Raw genomic sequence first — 19511 nt, 5'->3', positions numbered from 1 at the left:
ATGAGAATACAAGAAATACATCACAGGGCAGTCACACAGTCATCCATGCTGAGACTGATAAAAAGGGTAGTACACAAGCTGGTAGTACAAGTTCACAGGAAGTAATGATGGCAGTAGTACAACAGATGAGATAACCTGTAGCTGATATTCAGAAGCCAGGAGGTAATCCACTTGAATACAATGACTTCCAGTGGCAATTCATTGCTCGAATTGTTGCAAATACAGACGATGACATGGAAAGAATGAACTATTTGAGACAATATACATCTGGTGAAGCAAATGAAATTGTGAAGGGATATAGCTATCTTAACGCAAGCAGAGGTTATGCAGCAGCGATCAGAGAACTTGATCAAAGATATGGAAACAATGAGCTGATAGCCACAGAGTATATTAAGAAGACAAGAAATTGGCCTAAAATAAAAGCAGACGATATCAAGGGTCTAGACAGGTATTCTATCTTCCTGACTGAATGTGAATATGCTGTGACTAATATAGAGTCTATGCAAATACTGGATTATTCAGAAAACATGAAGATGTTAGTCTCAAAATTGCCATATCATATGCATGATAAGTGGCGAAGAATAGCAACAAAGTCAACTGTTGTTAGGTTCAGTCAGCTGGTCAAGTTTGTTAGAGAAGAAGCAGTGAGCATGAATCATCCTGTATATGGAAGAATAGCAATGAATGCAGGACATCTACTGAGATGACCAGAGACACATGAGGATCTCCAAGATGTCAAGACAGTGGGGCAACTAACCAAACTAGCCAATCAAACAGAAAGGCATTTGACAAATTATGTTTATACTGTGAGAACTCCCAACACTCCATGGAGAACTGTGAACGTTTTGGTACACAGCCATTGAAGGACCGTTATCAGTTTTTGAAAATGAAGGGAGTGGGCTTTGGTTGTCTCAAGCATGGTCACATGAAAAATAATTTTGCAACCTGTAAGAAGTGTCAGAAACGACATCCAACTGTATTACACTGTGATGGATACAAGTCTGGTTCTCAAAGAGAAAATGTCTTGAATATCCAGCTCTACATGTCAGTGAACAGCAACAGATGCACAGCCACATGGGGACCGGTAAGACCGTGTGTGCAGTTACAGTCATTCCTGTGACAGTTAAATCAAAGATAGGTAGTACAGTCATAGAAACCTATGCCTTTCTAGATCCAGGCAGCAGTATTAGCTTCTGTACAGATGATGTGATGAAGAAACTTGGTGTGTGTAGAAGAAGAGTCAATGTCACTTAGAATACTATGGATATGCCATACCTCATGAGTACCTTAATTATTAAGGGATTAGAAGTGAGTGATATCCATGGACAGAATATTGTTGATCTTCCCATTGTATACACTAAGGACAAGATACCAGTTACCAGACGTCACATTCCCACCCAGGAAGATATTAGCGAATGGCCACACCTGAACGAAGTTCATAATCCAAAGATCGATGCTAAAGTCAGACTCATGATTGGCAATGCAGTTGCTAATGCCTATACACCACTACAAATGATAACTGGACCAAGTGGTAGTCCGTACACAACTACGACCCGTCTGGGATGGGCAATTTGGAATCTGGTACGTAGCACAGATGGTGAACAAGAAGAGTTCAATGTCCACAGAACTGAGGATATCGCTATTAAAGAAATGGAAGAGCTCAAGGAACTGGAAGTGATGGTTAAGCGCTCTATCAATATGAATTTTCCAGAACGTGTAATAGACGATAAGAAAGAGCCATCCCAAGAAGATAAGAAGTTCATTGAGAACATAAATAAAACAATGAAGCATTATGATGGTCATTATGAAATTAATTTGCCGTTTTGTGATGATACTGTAAGATTACCAAATAATGAGAGCCAAGCTATGCAGCTGTTGAAGGCCATACAGAAAAAATGCAAAGAAATCCAAAGTTTCACATGGATTACAAGACCTACATGAATGACTTGATACATAAAGGATATGCAGTGAAGATTCCAGAAGAGCAGTTAAATAGAGATGGTGGAAAGATTTGGTACATTCCCCATCATGGGGTTTACCATTCTAAAAAACCTGACAAGATTACAATTGTATTTGACTGCTCGGCAAAATATCAGGGAGTGTCCCTGAAAGATTACTTACTACAAGGTCTGGATCTCACCAACAATCTACTTGGTGTACAATCTACATAGGTGTAATGTCAGATATTGAAGCAATGTTTCATCAAGTGAGAGTGTCACAAGAAGATAGTGATTGCCTGAGATTGTATTGGTGGCCTAATGGAGATTTAGAGAAACCACTAGAAGTATACAAGATGGTCGTGTATCTATTCGGTGCTGTATCATCACCTAGTTGTGCTAATATGGCATTGCGCAAAACAGCACAAGATAATGAAGACCAGTTCTCATCAGAAGTTGTGAATGCAATACTGAGAAATGTTTATGTAGAAGATTGTCTCCTGTCAGTGGAATCCGAGGACAAAGCTATTAGTCTAGTTAAAGGTCTTAGAGATGCTTGCCAGTATGGTTGATTTCATCTTACAAAGTGGATAAGCAATAGTCGAACTGTGCTGGAAACCATTCCTATTGATGAACGAGCCAAAGAAGTAAAAGGTATTGATTTGGTTTCAGACGACTTACCACTTGAGAGAGCACTGGGGGTATATTGGTCAGCAGAGCATGTCACCCTAGGATTCAAGACCATGATACAAGCTAGACCTTATAGCAGAAGAGGTATATTGTCCATTGTAAGTTCTGTTTATGACCCACTTGGGCTTGCAGGACCCTTCATTCTACCAGCGAAGATATTACTACAAGACATGTGTTATAGCAACACTGGATGGGATGAAGATACAACACCTTCAGAAAGATTAAGATGGCAGCGATGACTCTCAGATTTACATCAATTCCAGAACTTTTCTGTAGAGCGATTTCTTAAGCCACCAGACTTTGGTGAAGTGAAATTATATGACATACACAACTTTTCTGATGCCAGCGAAAAAGGATATGTGGTAGCATTCTATTTACGCCTTACTAATGCAGAAGGACAGACACATTGTTCAAGAGTCTCCCCTTTGAAGAAAACTACAATTCCCCGATGGAACTCACTGCAGCAACACTAGCTGTTTGTGTCAATCAGAAATTACAGCAAGAATTAGATTACCCAATTGACAGCACTTTCTTCTGGACAGATAGTCCGACAGTACTGAGGTACTGTGCCAATGAAACCACACGATTTAAAACCTTTGTTGCAAACCGTATTATAATTATTTGAGAAGGTTCTGAATCAGCTTATTGAAGGTATGTTGATACCAACTCAAATCCTGCTGATGATGTGTCAAGGGGAATGACAATGGACAAACTTCTTCAAAATAAGAGATGGATTCATAGCCTAGAGTCCTTATGGAAGTCAGAATCAGAATGGCCTAAGAATGCAGATATATCTAGAAGTATTCCAGATAATGATCCCGAAATCAAAGGCGACGTTAATGTTATGGCCACTGAAGAATCAACTACATACTTCTGAATGGAAGAAGTTGAAGAAGATGACTGGTTGGATCATACACGGTGTTCAAAATCTAAAGCATTGGGTTTCACAGCGCAGGGAATACAGAGAAAACCTGAACAAATCAGAACCAAATATCATAAAACTTGAGTTGCTTGTTGAAGAAAAAATGAAGAGCTTGAAGTACAAGGCTATGATGAAAGCCAAAGATGATGTCAAAGTGACTTTTCTGACCCCTAAGACATTACATTTAGCAGAAACATCAATCATAAGATATGAACAACAGAAACATTTCCCCCAAGAAATCAGCACTCTTCAAAAGGGTTAACCAGTCAGAAAATCCAGTAGGATTTCTAAGTTGGACCCAGTTATGAAGGATGGTTTTCTTCGACTGGGTGGTCGCTTCGGCCGGGCTATGCTGCCATATGATATAAAACATCCCATTTTATTACCAGAGGAGTCACCATTGACGAGCATGATCATTCAAGATATACATAGAGTCCTTGGACATTTGGGAAGAAATTCAGTATTAGCTGCATTGAGACAGAAATTTTGGATTCTTCATGCCAACTCAGCAGTCAGATAGATACTTTCCCATTGTGTAATCTGTCGACGTTATCGTGCATAAATTGGGGAACAGATGATGGCAGACCTGCCAAAGGATAAACTAACTACAGGTGATCCACCCTTTACAAACACTGGAGTAGATTATGTTGGGCCAATAGAGGTTAAGAGAGGCAGAACCACAGTTAAACGATATGATGTTGTATTTACCTGTATGAATATCAGGGCTATCCATCTAGAATTAGCCCATTCACTGGATACTGATTCATGCATAAATGCAATCAGAAGATTTGTTGTAGAAGAGGACAGATCAGGCTCATTCGATCAGATAATGGTACCAACTTTGTGGGAGCTGAACGGGAGCTGTGTGAGGCGATCAATAATTGGAATCATGCCAAAATCGGTACTCAGCCAAAAGAACATAACTTTGCATTTCAATCCCCCATCAGGGTCCCATTTTGGTGGCATATGGGAACGCCAAATCCGCACCATTAGAAAGATCCTATATTCACTGCTCAGAGAGCAGATGATACACCTGCAAACATTGTTTTGTGAAGTTGAATCTATTGTCAACTGTCGTCCAATCAGCAAGGTTTCAAAATATCTTAACGACCTGGGAGCCCTAACTCCCAACCATCTATTGCTACTACAGGCTAATCAATTACCATCACCAGGAATATTCAACAAAAGTGACAGCTATGTCCAACATCGATGGAGACAGGTTCAGTATTTGGCAGATGTCTTTTGGAAGAGATGGACAAGGGAATATTTACTGCTACTACAAGAACGCCAGAAGTGTACAACGTCCCGAAGAAATCTCCAAGTAGGGGATATTGTTTTATTTGTTGATAACAATGCACCCGGAAATTCATGGCCTATGGGTAGATTTCGTGAAGTCATGCAAGACTACAAAGACCTTGTTAGAATTGTTAGAGTAAAGACAAGGATGACATCGCTTCTCCGACCTGTAGATAAGATTTGCATGATCTTAATGGCTGATCAATGATTCAATGACATATTTATCTTAATACCATTATGAAAGTGAATGCTGAGGATTCACTTGCAGGTGATGTACTGGAACCTCTCCCTGCTAGACAAGTATTTGGCTTTATATTATATAAATATTTGTAAATGTTTTGTATCTTACTCAACATTTAGAGGGCCGGAATTTTGCCGCCAAATACAGTGTTATGGCACTCTATTAATTTAGTATAGCGCCATATAGCGATGAAGTGTATTTTCGTTTTTTTAGATACATTAGTCAGGGCGCCATATTGTTTCATGGAGAGAACTGTACTAGTACGAGTTTGTTTCTCGCTCATACACCATGCTAATATTAGATGATTTATTGCTATAATGCACCAATGAAACTATATATTTAGTTACTAGAAGAAGTGTTAACGCCTGGGTTCACCTATTAGTTCGGTAAGAAGCTGAAATTATGTTTTTCGTGAATTTGTGGATGCCGCACATGTAAGTATAACTATAAATAGCGGTGATTTGACATGTTTACCGTGGATAATCTGAAACATTCTAAAGACAAATGACCATACCTTATCTCGTTATTTTAGAAATTATATCTTTGTAATTCTTTGTAATATTACTAGTTTGAGATGATTATTTGCCTGTTGTGATTTTAGTCCTTTATTTAAATATAGCGTTGTTCCATTGAGAGTTTGTATTGTGATACATTTCTGTGTACGTGTTAGATAGCGCCTATACTTATGATGAGGTGTTGTACTGTATTTTTTGACACAGTGTTATACTGTTATTGTCCTTGCATTAGTCTCTGCTTCAGTTTTGGTTTCCCACTTAATTACCGGTATTTGTACTCTGTGGGCTCTTGTACTGTAAACCATTTCGATTTGTGTCAGGGACATGCTTGGCGGGTATAGTATTTGTGCATTTCATGATTTACTTTGAACATTTTTGAAATGTAGCTTATTTCTTTATTTATTCCAGTTAATCAAAGTTCATCAGTCGACAGTTTATGACTACATGAGTTAACTTGATGAGTTATATGGGACAAGTTGAGGAGTAAACGAGTTAGACAACTTAACTAGTCGAGTCATACTATATTGTTTACCAGATGTGTGAATAAACAGCCATTTCCAGACACAAATATATGTTGGTGAACTTTACTATTAATGAAAGGCATAAACTCTACCATTGACAACTAGAAGTGTGTTATTTATAATTGAACAGAAGGTAGCACCAACAACTACACTAGACTGTATATTGCTAGAAATGCATCATTTGTTGACCATTTATATTCCTAATTACAAGGAACAGTGAAAAGTTTGCATATACACCAGTGAGAGCACATTTTAAAAGCAAGGAAACAATTTACCAGTCATCAGAAATTTTTCGAGGGGTATGTTAGATTTTGAAGAATTAACGGGGGGGGTATGTTTATTCTGGGGGGTACGTTTATTTGGGACATGAGAAATCTTGTATAAAACATGTCAGTAATTTTCTTATTTTATCTTATTTTTTCTCTTTATAACACGACTTGATAGAACAATTTGTATAATATATTACCACATATTTGCTATTTCACTTGCGCAAATGACAAAGGTGTGTCAATAGTCAATAAAACAGCCAAGACAATACTATAGTCATATAGACATACAATCTTGTTATTAATCTCATTATACACTTGTATTAATTTCACTAATAACAACCCTAACATGGTTATTTCAATCTTTGTATTACATTTTAATTTGTTTAATAAGTTTTACAATACAAAAACCATCTTTATTATTGCTGCATTGTGGATATAAATGTAGCTCCAGAATGCGAGTAACCACATGTAATTCCTACTAAATTTGGGACGCCATCAATTCACTGAAATGCTTTCCTAATTTCATTCTCAACTACTTGCTGTGATAGATGAAATTTAAACTTTCATTTATACATGTACGATAAGTGAATACATAATATTACTAAAATCAAAGTTAAACTGTAAATAGCTCCCGTGTGATCAGAGCATGTATTATATGCTTTGCCTAATAAGTGAATGTAATTGCATGTAGGTCAATCAATCAATAAAATTGATCAAGATGTCTGAGAATCTATGACATACTGCATATGGAAACGCATGATTTTGATATGGGCATTTTGAAAAACATGCAAGTACACTATACTTGTAAACAAAGGGCACTAATGAGGCACTCTATGAATTAGGTATTTCTAGAGGTTGGGGTTTGTCTTGTCTGCAGTTGAATAATTTTTGCTTTGATTTTCTTGTGGGTTTTTTCCCAATGCGACTTAATTTCACTTGTTTTTTTTAATTCTTGGTAATTAGTGTCATTAGCGACGGAGTAGTAAAAACCGCAATTAACCTCAGTGCAGCAAATTGGGATAGATCTTCCTGACGCAATGGGCAAATTTCACTATTTTCCCTGACAAGTAAAATCTGCTAAATTAAATCTAAGTGAACATGTAAAGTAACAACAGATTGTTTCCTTGACAGATTCTTGAAATTAAATCATCAAAATAGTACAACTAAAAAGTCTGTACAACATTAATTAAAAACATCATAGTTTAATGTTCGTCCGGACTTTGAGCCCTTGAAAGTAAGTGATCCAGCCCTTACATACGCCAATGATTGAAATTTGTTTAATTGCTATCAAATTATCACTCAAAACAAATATTTCATGTGCGAGACGTGTTTTTGATACGAACTCAAGATCGCGATCGACCCTACACAAAACTACCGCCATTTTGTCTTCCTTGTCCTCGTTCGGCAAAAACAAAAAACTCGCATATTTACTATTTGTTTAATGAGTGCATTTTTGTTTAAAAATATCAAACAAGAATAAACACTAAGTAAAATAGGAATCAACTGTTTCGTTTTATTTGAGTAAGATGGAAACCATGCAAAAACAAATGTGAAACATTACTGTCTGCTCGAAGAGAAGACACTGGGAGTCGTGTGCAAATAGATTGTTTACAAATTAGATCACATTGGAAGTGCTTTCGGTCATGTTGTGTAACTTCAATGCGTAAAATAGAAAATTTATATCTTGAATAAAACTGACAAACTTCCTTGCTGTTGACTCTAAGTTATAAATTAACAAGCCATGCAGCACAGTCCTCGTTAGTTATCAAATTTAAGATAAACAGCTTTGTTTATAGTAATATGGCTGGAATATAACCATGTCAGGAATATAATTTTTTAACATTAAAATTGACATTTGTATCTGATCGTCAAACAAGTACTTGTCCATATTGAGAAATATTGCTCTGAATCAGCATTCAATATCAGACAGCCATTTTGAATACATGTATATATATATAACGTGATGTATAACGAATATATAAAATTTGAATATAATCAGTCAAAGCAATTCAGAGATATGGCTCTAGAAGCCCATTCATTAAAACAAAATGGCCGTCAGACAGCCATTTTGAATCCGATCTGAAAAATAAATGATGTGCATTAGGAACCTGTAATGTCTAATATATGTACCAAGTTTGAACGAAATCCATCCATAAATGCCAGAAATGCTTGATATTTGATGATTTTTTAGCACAAAAATGACCACCATTCGTTCATTTTGAATAGGTTCGTCAAACCAATATATCTGTTTATCTATGACATGATGTATAATAAATATTTAAAATTTGAATATAATCAGTCAAAACAAGTCTGAGATATGGGTCTAGAAGCCCATTTATTAAAACAAAATGGCCGCAAGACAGCATTTTGAACCCGATCTGAAAAATAAATGATGTGCATTAGGAACCTGTAATGTCTAATATATGTACTAAGTTTGAACAAAATCCATCAATAAATGCCAGAAATGCTTAATATTTGATGATTTTTTAGCACAAAAATGGCCACCATTTGGCCATTTTGAATAGGATCATCAAACCAATATATCTGTCTATATATGACATGATGCATAATGAATATTTAAAATTTGAACATAATCAGTGAAAGCAAGTCAGAGATATGGCACGAGAACCACATTCATTAAAACAAAATGGCCGCCAGTAGGCCATTTTGAATCTTATTTGAAAAACCAAATTATTTACCAAGTTTGATCAAAATCCATCTGTAAATAGCTGAGAAATGCTTGATTTTTAGGATTTTTAACACAAAAATGGCCGCCATTCGGCCATCTTGAATCAGATTGTAAAACAAAATGATGTGCATCAAGGTCTTACAACTGTATGTCTAATGTATATACCAAGTTTGAACAAAATCCATCTGTAAACAGCCAAGAAATGCTTGATTTTGATGATTTTCAGCACAAAAATGGCTGCCATTCGGCCATCTTGAATCAGATCATGAAACAAATTGACGTGCAAATGTATAATATCATGTATGATGTATGTGTGAAGTTTGATTGTGATTGGTCCAGGCATTTCTAAGATACAGATACTGCGTCCGGGAACTAATTAATGCAATAATTGACTAATTAATATGCATGGAATTGCACCAAAATCTAATCAGCGCATCTACTCATCATATATTAGCTGTGTGCCAAATTTCATTTGAATTGAAATTGTAGATCTTGAGTTATCAGTGGAACAAATTTTAGTCACAGAGTCACAGACACCAGTACCACATAAGCGCCTTTTCACGGGAGCTAAAAATCATTTGAAAATCAAAAATTTACCATTCAATCTATTGGTATCTAAATATTTTAGCCTGACTCACTGCACTGATGATCGATGGGACAATTGTTTCCTATGGGGAAGAAATGTGTTAACTTTATATTGGATTTTGCAAAGAATCGTGGGATAGAAAATGGAACTGAACAATATAAGCATAAAATTTAAACAAATAACTAACACGTTGCTTGAATAGTGGAGGTAAAAAGCTGATTTTTACATAGGGCTCTATGGAAAAGATGTGAGTTCCCCCCCCCCCCCAATGCCCTCTACATTTCAATTTTCTATCCCACAACTTTCCGCAGGATTCAATATGGAGTTGACACATTTTTTTCTTATACATATATAACTAAGACTGGGTATTATTAATCCCCAAGAGCCTGACTTGACACACTTCAATAACAACCAATAAGACATTTGGGTATTATTAATCGCAGAAGACCTGACCCGACTCTCTGCACTAACTATAAAACTAATAATAAGGTATTATTAATCCTTGAGAACCTAACCTGACTCACTGCACTATCAACCAACTATAACAGTGTTCTCTCAAGACCTCTGAAGTATCACGGTACCGTGATGTGATGCATCTCTACATCCAAATCAAATACTAGAATATTAATAATTTGTCCATTGCACGCAACATCAACAATGTGACGAAATAAGTCTCACAAATCACAAATGCTGCATACGTCCGGAAGATATACTGATTTGTTACACTGCTGTTATTTGCAGTTTTTACTACTTGGTGGTGACACTAATTACCAAAAATAAAAAAAAAATAAAAAAGTGAAATTAAGTCCCATTTGAAAGAAAACTGTAAATAAATCGAAGTAAAAATTATTCAACTGCAGACAAGATAACAACATCATGCATGTTGTGACATCACAACCAAGGTAAGCTGGGTTAACAAGGTAGATTTTGATCAATGGTGGGAAGAGTGCACAATTTTCCACGATGTTTAAAAACAACATCTCATTAGCAATTTTGATGTTACGTCTAAAATCAGACCACTGATAAACAGACTGGCATTGCTATTGTTAAGAGGTGTCAATCTGCCTACTGGTAATCCTTGGTGAATGTGCATCTCTGCTACGCTGGTGGCTCTGCTTTGCCAAATTTTGCAGAATGGCTAGTACACACATCGGGAATCCTCGATCTCGCGTGCATTTCAGTCATTCTCTGTATTCAGTTCAAATCAGATCCCACAGAAAGTTTTATGTTGAGTTGTGTAATAATATATTTTTAGCCAAAATTGACCATATTTTAGGAAAGTAACAATTTTTTGAATGTATAGACTATCTTTATAGTAATGTTGTTGAATGTATAATGAAGAAAAAGGACATTTTTTTCGATAGTTACGCAATTTTCTAAGATAGTTGACGTCGCCATGTTTACAACAAAGCTGGTCTTATGATACAGTATTTCACCGGTGATGTATTAAAAAGCGATTGAAAATATGATACATCTGAGCAAAAGCTGTACCAGTCAACTAAATCGAGGCAAAATTAATATAACAGTCTTGAAATAGTACTGACACAATGTTTTGATTCTCTACAGTGTGTTGTGTCAAGAGAATGCTCATTACTTACCTCCACCTGATTTATTTTCACTGCTATTTGGTCTTATTTACATGCTATAATTTTGCTGGGGGTGCCAGTACAGTAGACTACGCCTTAATAATTAATTATTTATCTGATCATTGTGCCATTTCACTAGCAATAACTACAAGGGATTTACTGTCATCAGATAATGAAATTAAATGTACACCTTTACCAGATAGATATTTATGGGATACTAAGTCAATTAAAAGATATCAGGATGCACTCCACAGCACAGAAATCATTAATAAGCTGGTGTCATTTAATTGTGAAAACAATAACATCGATAATTCAGTAACTGAACTTACAAACATTATTTGTACTGCTGCTGATAATTCACTGAAAAAAATTAAACACAAGATATCTGGTTACGTAACCAGTCTTGTGATTGGTTGTTGACAAATGCTGAACAGGCCACGCCTCCAACGGTGTCGTGCGTTCGGACTAACCGTTAGGAATTCCTAAATGGAGTCAATTTGTGTAGTTTTCTTGATTTATTGTGCAGATATCGGTAAAATGTAGGTAAGGCTTTGGCGAAATTCGAAGGAGCAACTAATATTCTTCAACCTGGTATTTTTTTTAGATTTTATTTTTTATTTTTTTCGTCTGTTTTTTCGAGTTTAAAAAATGTGAGCTGGCTGGAGCCTTCATCCCTTGTCTATTTCTTACACTAGATAATAATAATAATAATAATAACTCTATTTAATTAAGCGCAACAATTCCAACATATGAAGATCAAAGGCGCTGATACAATAAACAATCAGTCAAATATTAAAAGCACATTTAAATAAGTGCGTTTTCAGTCTGGATTTAAAAATGTCTACTGAAGGACTAGAACGAACAGACAGAGGTAATTCATTAAAAAGTTTAGGACCTAAATTTTCAAAAGCACGGTCTTTGTATAACACCTTGGACTTTTTACTACACATCTGACGAGTTTTAATAAGAAACTTCGATTCAGATCTTAAACTACGACTCGGTACATAAAATTCGATTAATTCACATAGATAATTTGGGGCAAAACCATACAAAGATTTATACACTAGTAAAAGTAATTTAAAATTGATTCTTTGTACAACTGGTAACCAATGAAGTCTGTAATGTGGTCATATTTTCGAGCACGAGTGACAAGGCGGGCTGCTGCATTTTGTACACGAATAAGAGGTTTTATCTTAGTTACAGGGAGACCAGACAATAATGAATTACAGCTGTCTAAGCGAGAAGATATGAAAGCATGTACCAACTTTTCAGTATCAGATTGGGATAATGATTTACGAATACGATTAATATTTCTTAGATGGGAATATCCAGATCTACAAATAGTAGAAATGTGTGTTTCCATAGATAGCTGCGAATCAAACAAGACACCTAAGTTTCTAGCACTTGACGAAGCACTAACCAATTCTTCACCAATTGCGATACTAGACAAAGGACACGAGTCTTGTGAGAATCTCCGAGACGACATGCACACAAATTCAGTTTTCGACACATTCAAAAGTAGGAAATTACAAGACATCCAATCGCTAACATCTTGAATACATGTCTGAAGTATCACCCGGGCGCGAATTTGATCATCTTCAGAAACCGATAAATAAATCTGTGTGTCATCGGCGTAAAAATGATATTTTACGCCGTGACGTCGCAATAACTCGCCCAATGGACGCATGTACATTGAGAACAATAATGGCCCTAAGACGGAGCCCTGTGGAACACCGGTTACTAATATAGACGTCATATCAGAAAATACATTTCCAATTTTCACTTTTTGAATGCGGTTACTCAAATACGACTCAAACCATTTGATGATGAGACCATTTAAACCAAAATTTGATCTCAACCTATCGATGAGAATCCTGTGATTCACAGTATCAAAAGCGGCTGAAAGATCCAAAAGTACGAGAGCAACTGAATTCTTAGAATTATCAATACTGCATAGTACATCGTTAGCGACCCGCAAAAGAGCCGTTTCAGTGCTATGTGCGATACCAGCCGATACCCCCCCCCCCCCCCCCCCGCTCATAGAGACTGCGTATCACAGTTGATTATAGTTCCTGGGCTCCCTGTGGTTTGAGTATAGTTTTTGGATTCAAGTTTGAATTGCTCGCTGACTATAAAATTATTGCTATTATGCCAACGCGTGTAGACGGAGACACTCGGAAGGAGATTATTCGTCTTTTCTTTGATGGAAATAGTTTGCGAATGATCGCCAAGGAAGTTGGACTAGCGAGGGCAACGGTCCAAGGGATTGTGAGGCATGTCCGTCGCACCGGTTGGATACGTTCCGACAAGAGTAGCGGCAGTCGGCGACTGAAATCTACGCAGGGAAATCGTTGAGTTTATGGAATTTCGTCTCTTACAGAAACCATCCCTGACGGCAAAGGAAATACGCATGTCTCTCTTGAGGGAAAATTTGCCTTCGGTGCGTATGGTACATCATATAATGAAAAGTGATTTGAAAAAATAAGTCAAACTCCTACTGAGCAAGTTACTGAAAGAAATATGGAACGAATATTACAATTTATAGACACTGTTTCTCAGCTTGATCCACACAAACTTTGCACTTTTTCGACGAGACTGGTGTGAAGAGAACGACGGCAAATCGCAATTACGGTCACAGTTTACGCGGTCAAAGAGCTGTCGTGTTTCAACGCTATTTTACAGTGAACCTCTTACACAACGCCCGAGGTGTAAGTAACTTCAACATTTTAAACGTTCCTTCCAATGGACTCGAAATGCTTAATTTTTTTGAAGAGACCATGGAGTTATTCGACGAGAATGGGCAACATGTATTGTCACCAGGCGATACAGTAATAATGGATAATTGTGGTTTTCACCATGGCCGAATAACTGAGCCAGCGCTTCGTGAAATGTTGGCAACAAGAAATGTTACGCTACATTTTCAACCACCATACTCAACTGAATTTAATTCATGTGAAATGTGTTTTCGTCAAGTGAAGAGAAAATTACGAGAAAATGATATGTTTGCCGTGTTATTTACCGAGACTGCTATTATTGACGCACTTGCATCAATAACGCCCTTGATGTCACGCAATTTCTTTCGTTTTTGTGGAATTGCCATAGACTAGATAACATTAAAAAATATACAAAATTTTTGCTAGTGGAGATTTATCACAAAACTTGTGATAAATAAACATGTTTTTTCTTCAAAAATGCTGTCGATCTCTGATTATTTTTTTGTATGGGATAGGTCTGCCACTGAAATTAACTGTTACAAGGTTAGGGTTGACCAATAGAAACACTGGATGGAGAGATAAAACCGTTGAAATTATTAGAATTCTTTATTTAGTTTGAGGTTAGATTATTGTTGATTATTTTGTTTTCAAAACAATTCGTTTCCCTGGAGTTTCAAATAATGATCAATCTTTTAAAATTAAAGTGTGTTTTACTGTCTGTGTGGCTTATTCAATCATAATATCACCTAGTTTTTGCACAATTCGTATTTTTTGTTGTTCTTCGGCTAGATACACCTACAAAGCAATGGAATATTCCAAATACCCCTCGTTCCTCGTGCCCACACATCAAAGGCATACCGCGTCCGGTGTTTTGATTAACTGTCACGTGAGAGTGTATGTAACTTTATTGCGTCTACAACAGTCGTTGGGGCGTCTAGCAAAGTGTCTGGGGATGTTGCAAAGTCCCTCGGTAATTACCTACCGGGTGCGCGAGTTAGGTGTATGTAAATATCTTGCGCTCGCTGTAATTACCTGGGTATAGTTTTCACGCCAAATTGAAAATTCAAAACTGCATCCAATACTTTAAAAGAGAAAGCTATGAAAGCTATGTTTCCACTAAAGCAGTCTTTATTAACATTATCGCATTATAAAATTAGCACAGCATTGAATTTATTTGATAAATTAATTGTACCAATCATTAATTATGGGTGTGAAGTATGGGGAGAAGAATCAGCAAAACATAGTAACATTATAGAAAGTGTACAGTTTGCATTCTGTAGATTTCTTTTAGGTGTCAGCAAAAATTCAACAAAAATTGCCATTCTTGGAGAGCTGGGTAGATATCCATTGAACATCAAAATTGAAACACAAATGTTAAAATATTGGTTGAGACTAAAAGCCCCAGTAATTCCAAACATTGTAGCAACTGCCTTTATGGAAATAAACACTTGGAAAACAGGATGGGTAGAAAGAATAGAAGAAATAACTAAAAACAACAATCTTTCAGAATTATCAAAACAACATGAAAAAAAATATAGGGGAGGTACTCAGAGAAAATTATGTAAAAACATGGAGAAGGGAATTATTTAATGACAGCAGAATGAATGGAGCAACAAACAAACTAACTTCATACAGAAAATTTAAAACTACTTTTAATATGGGGAATTATTTAAATGATATAAAAAATTTAAAATTAAAGCGATTATTTTGCAAATTTAGAATTTCTAATCATAAACTACTCATTGAGACTGGCAGACAAAAGAAAATTCCTAGAAACGAAAGAATATGTAAACTCTGCACAGATGATAAAATTGAAGACGAGTACCATTTCTTAATAGGATGCAGTAAATATGACATACCCGTAATAAATTATTTAAATATATACAGGGCAAAAAATCTGACTTCTTGAAAATGAATGAAGATGAAAAATTCTGATTAATTATGACAAGCTTTGCAGGAATAGAAACTGCACAATTCATACATACAAGTATGAACTTAAGAGATGAAACATAGTAACTCCATCAAATTAGTCTGCAGGTGGTTTTAATGCAATGTAGCTTAGTAGTTTTATTGTTATACTAATTTTCATGTATTTTTTCCTCCATTCTTAGTTACATGTATTCAATGTTTTATTTGTGATTCTGGTGGATTGAACTGTACTTCCGTCTTGCTTTGTACTAAACAATAACATTAGCTTATGTTTAATGTGCTATTTGTGATATTAGTTGTGTGAAGTATTATTTCTGTTCTTGTTTTACAACCATAAAATTAATCTCTGTAGTAGATTTTCGTGTTGAATAAAATTATTATTATTATTATTATTATTATTTAGTTTGACCTGCAGCTGAATTTTATATTTGCTGTTTTATTTTTACCTGAACCTGTTTTATGAATGTCTGTGGGCCCACAAGAATCGATCAACGCAAGGTAAAATATGAAACTTTGGACTGATCTTTTGCATCACTTCATGTTGAAACACCATAGTTCGTGCATTATTTTTATCTCCTCCAGTTGTTTATAAGATTAAAACGTTAACTTGAGATACATTGTCAGTCTGTTTATTAGTGGTGTGAGTACTAAGCAAAATCGCCAATGAATCATTTTAATTTACAAAACATTCTAAATATGTGTATTTTTATAACAAACAAGCAGCCTCTCAGCTGAGATAGCTTCGCTGTTAGCAATGCACATTTCAATTAAAGAACAGAAGATATAATTAGAAAATGAACAATATGTATAGTATAAAAACAATCAGATTTGCGGTTTTCTACAAGAAGTTGAAAATATCACTTTTTACCAAAAAAGACAAAAATATTCACCAAAATTAGAGAATTGAAGATATCATCATGAAATGAAAAAATCTAAAAGAGGTCTACCTAAGGTACATATACACCAAGTATCAAAGCATTCAGGCTTGTAGTTTTCAAGAAGAAGTCGAAAAAGTAAAACATTGACACGAACGACGACGAACAATCACTCATATGATATGCAGAGCTTAAAATCAGCAGCGGTGAAAACCTGTTCAATGCAAGAATGTTTAGCTGACAAGGTTAGGGTGATCGTAGCATTACACATAAGGAATAGATCAATCAAAAATCGTTTAATTTTAGTTTAGAAAATGCAATTGTAGAAAACAATTTTGTCATTATTGCTGGGAAAGGATTGACCAGCTTTGTTATTAGTCCAAGAAAATTGTTCAGCTTGGAATGTGTCTGAATCCCTCATTAGTATGCAAGAATGTAGGAATGTACCAAGAAAATTGTTTTTCTGGAGTAAATTGTAGTGTATTGTACTTGTGAAAGGTCAAAAAGTGCATGGAGATTTTATAAAAATGTGTGGATGTTAACAGAATGATGTAATGTGGTCACAGTTACGTAATAAATGATGGACTATTTTGGGCGTAGCTATAAAATGTGTCACTGAAGTACTCACACGTGTGCATGATTCCAATAGTTTGTGCTGTGAAGAAACTCCATTAGAAAATAAGTATTGTGTAATTTGTAGTGAATCTTGAATCTTTTCAAAGTGTATTTATATATTTAAAAATTGTTTATAATAATGTTCTTTATACTTTTTCGATGGATTGGATTTGCAAATGATGAGTTATTTTGTTATACCATCACTCGAATTGTGTGTCACGAATTTCTGATAGTTTAGGCTTTGTGTTCTTGCGAATGGAAAGACATTAAACTGTTGAACAGTGGACATCGATAAAAGCGAAAGTATTTTGTGAAATCATGGTACTGTTTTGGCATTATACGACTTGCAGCTCCCTTTTGATGGATTTTGTGTGACTGGCCATGTTATCGAACTGTAGTATTATGTAAATCTGCCCCGGAAAGTTAAAATTGCCATTTTCACGCTGCGTTTAGCGTGGAGTCGTCATCTAAATATGCCACAATTGTTTGTCTCGTGTTCCCTGGTGCATTAAAAAATCCCTTTTGAATTTGGGGGACTTTAAGTGACTGACCGTGGTGTTTGTAAACTTTAGTCGAACTGTAGTAGTGTGTATTAAATCTGCCACAACGTGGAGTTGCCATTGACTCTCATTTGAATATGTTTGTGCCTCAACGAGGACTGAAAAGTGATTTCCATTTACTTTGACTGTTATAAATCAACTGTATTAGCTTTCTTTGAACTTCCTATTGCCATCGGGATTATGTCTACTACACTCGGCGGTGTAGTTCGTATCAATCTTCTTGTATGAAACGCACCCAAACCCGGAAATCGACGGCAAATCGGGATGGTCTCGTCACGTAATTTCTTACCTTGTTCTTGACCGCAGTATCCTTGGCTATGAACTTCCACATACCCACGCTTATGGGAATAGTGCATCGTGGGTAATACTGTATTGATTGAGGTGAAACAAACATGGTTGCCGTAATGCCTGTTCGACTACATCGCTTGTGTTTCTCTTTCTGTCTTAGAGTTCTCTGTTTTTTTATATTTGTTTTATTTCAATTAAACAGCGATTTGGCTTTAACCATGCATTTAGTCATTGTCGACTGTTTTTCTCGAATTGGTTGATTGTCATAGTAACATACGCTAAGTACAATTAAACGTCCGGAGTTGAACAGTAGTCATTTCTAACATGATTATTTACTTTAGTTTAATTCCTTCAGTTAAAAATTGAGTTTCCAAAATAAATAAATAAGTTTTCATTAAAACAAAGTCAAAGTCTTTGAAATTGTTTTTCTGTCTGTTCGCCAATCCATTTCTCCAAAACACACCTTTAAAACTCTTATTTTCCCAGCATCGAGATGGCTCTGCCAACTCTTGTTGAATTATTAATTTCATCCTATTTTGATAACTCGCAATCTCGCAACCACAAAATGTTTTCCTCAACGTCATATGAAATGACAGTGTCATGGGCACTAAAACTGACTGTACTTCTTGTACACAAAATAATGATAAACCAGTTACCTGCATGGATAAAAATATATTTTTTGACTAGCTGTAACATAAGTATTTCCATTGTTTTTTTTGCTTTTATTTCACTTGATAAATACATAAAATACAATGAAGTAAAGTGATATAACATAGATAGGTTGTTGACTAATTTTTATACTAAAACAGTTATTGTATCACAATGTTCATTGGGAACTAATTATTATGCAAAAACAAGGATACAAATTAAATACATTGTTATCCAAATTAGCCACAATGCTTGACATGGGGTCTGGGGAGAACACTGAACTTGGTCTGGATTTTATTAATCCTGAGGCCCTGGCCTGAATCACCACACTGATGATTAGGACTGGGTAATATTAGTTCCAGAAAACCTGACCTGATCTACACTAACTAGCAATGGGACTTTGTTTACCTATGATTAGGACTAGGTATTATTAATCGCTGAGGACCTGACCTGCACTAACTACCAATGGAACTTTTGTTACCTATATCTAGAACTGGGTATTATTATACCCAGGGAACCTGACCTAACTCACTGCATTAACTAGCAATGGGACTTTCGTTACCTATATCTAGGACTGGGCATTATTATACCCAGGAAACCTGACCTAACTCACTGCATTAACTAGCAATG

At 35.8% G+C, this 19511-nt stretch overlaps 2 protein-coding genes across 2 annotated transcripts; both read left to right on the top strand.

Moving 5' to 3' along the window:
- Positions 1-233: 233 nt before the first annotated feature.
- LOC102806147 (uncharacterized) lies at positions 234-707 on the top strand. Its single transcript, XM_006812660.1, has one exon. It carries the CDS (start codon positions 234-236, stop codon positions 705-707), a length of 474 nt encoding a protein of 157 aa, XP_006812723.1.
- Positions 708-4126: 3419 nt separating this feature from the next.
- On the top strand, positions 4127-5053 carry LOC144344447 (uncharacterized). Its single transcript, XM_078006371.1, has one exon. The coding sequence runs from the start codon at positions 4127-4129 to the stop codon at positions 5051-5053; it is 927 nt and encodes a 308-aa protein (XP_077862497.1).
- The last annotated feature ends 14458 nt before the right edge of the window (positions 5054-19511 follow it).

This window comes from Saccoglossus kowalevskii, unplaced genomic scaffold (assembly GCF_978046115.1).
Source record: "Saccoglossus kowalevskii unplaced genomic scaffold, keSacKowa6.1 SCAFFOLD_24, whole genome shotgun sequence".
Classification (NCBI taxonomy): domain Eukaryota; kingdom Metazoa; phylum Hemichordata; class Enteropneusta; family Harrimaniidae; genus Saccoglossus; species Saccoglossus kowalevskii.
Note: the sequence above shows the minus strand (reverse complement) of the source record. Positions and strands in the feature narration are given on the sequence as shown.

Coding starts and splice junctions, on each gene's coding strand:
- LOC102806147 (XM_006812660.1), top strand. CDS start 234: ATGGAAAGAATGAACTATTTGAGACAATATACATCTGGTGAAGCAAAT.
- LOC144344447 (XM_078006371.1), top strand. CDS start 4,127: ATGGCAGACCTGCCAAAGGATAAACTAACTACAGGTGATCCACCCTTT.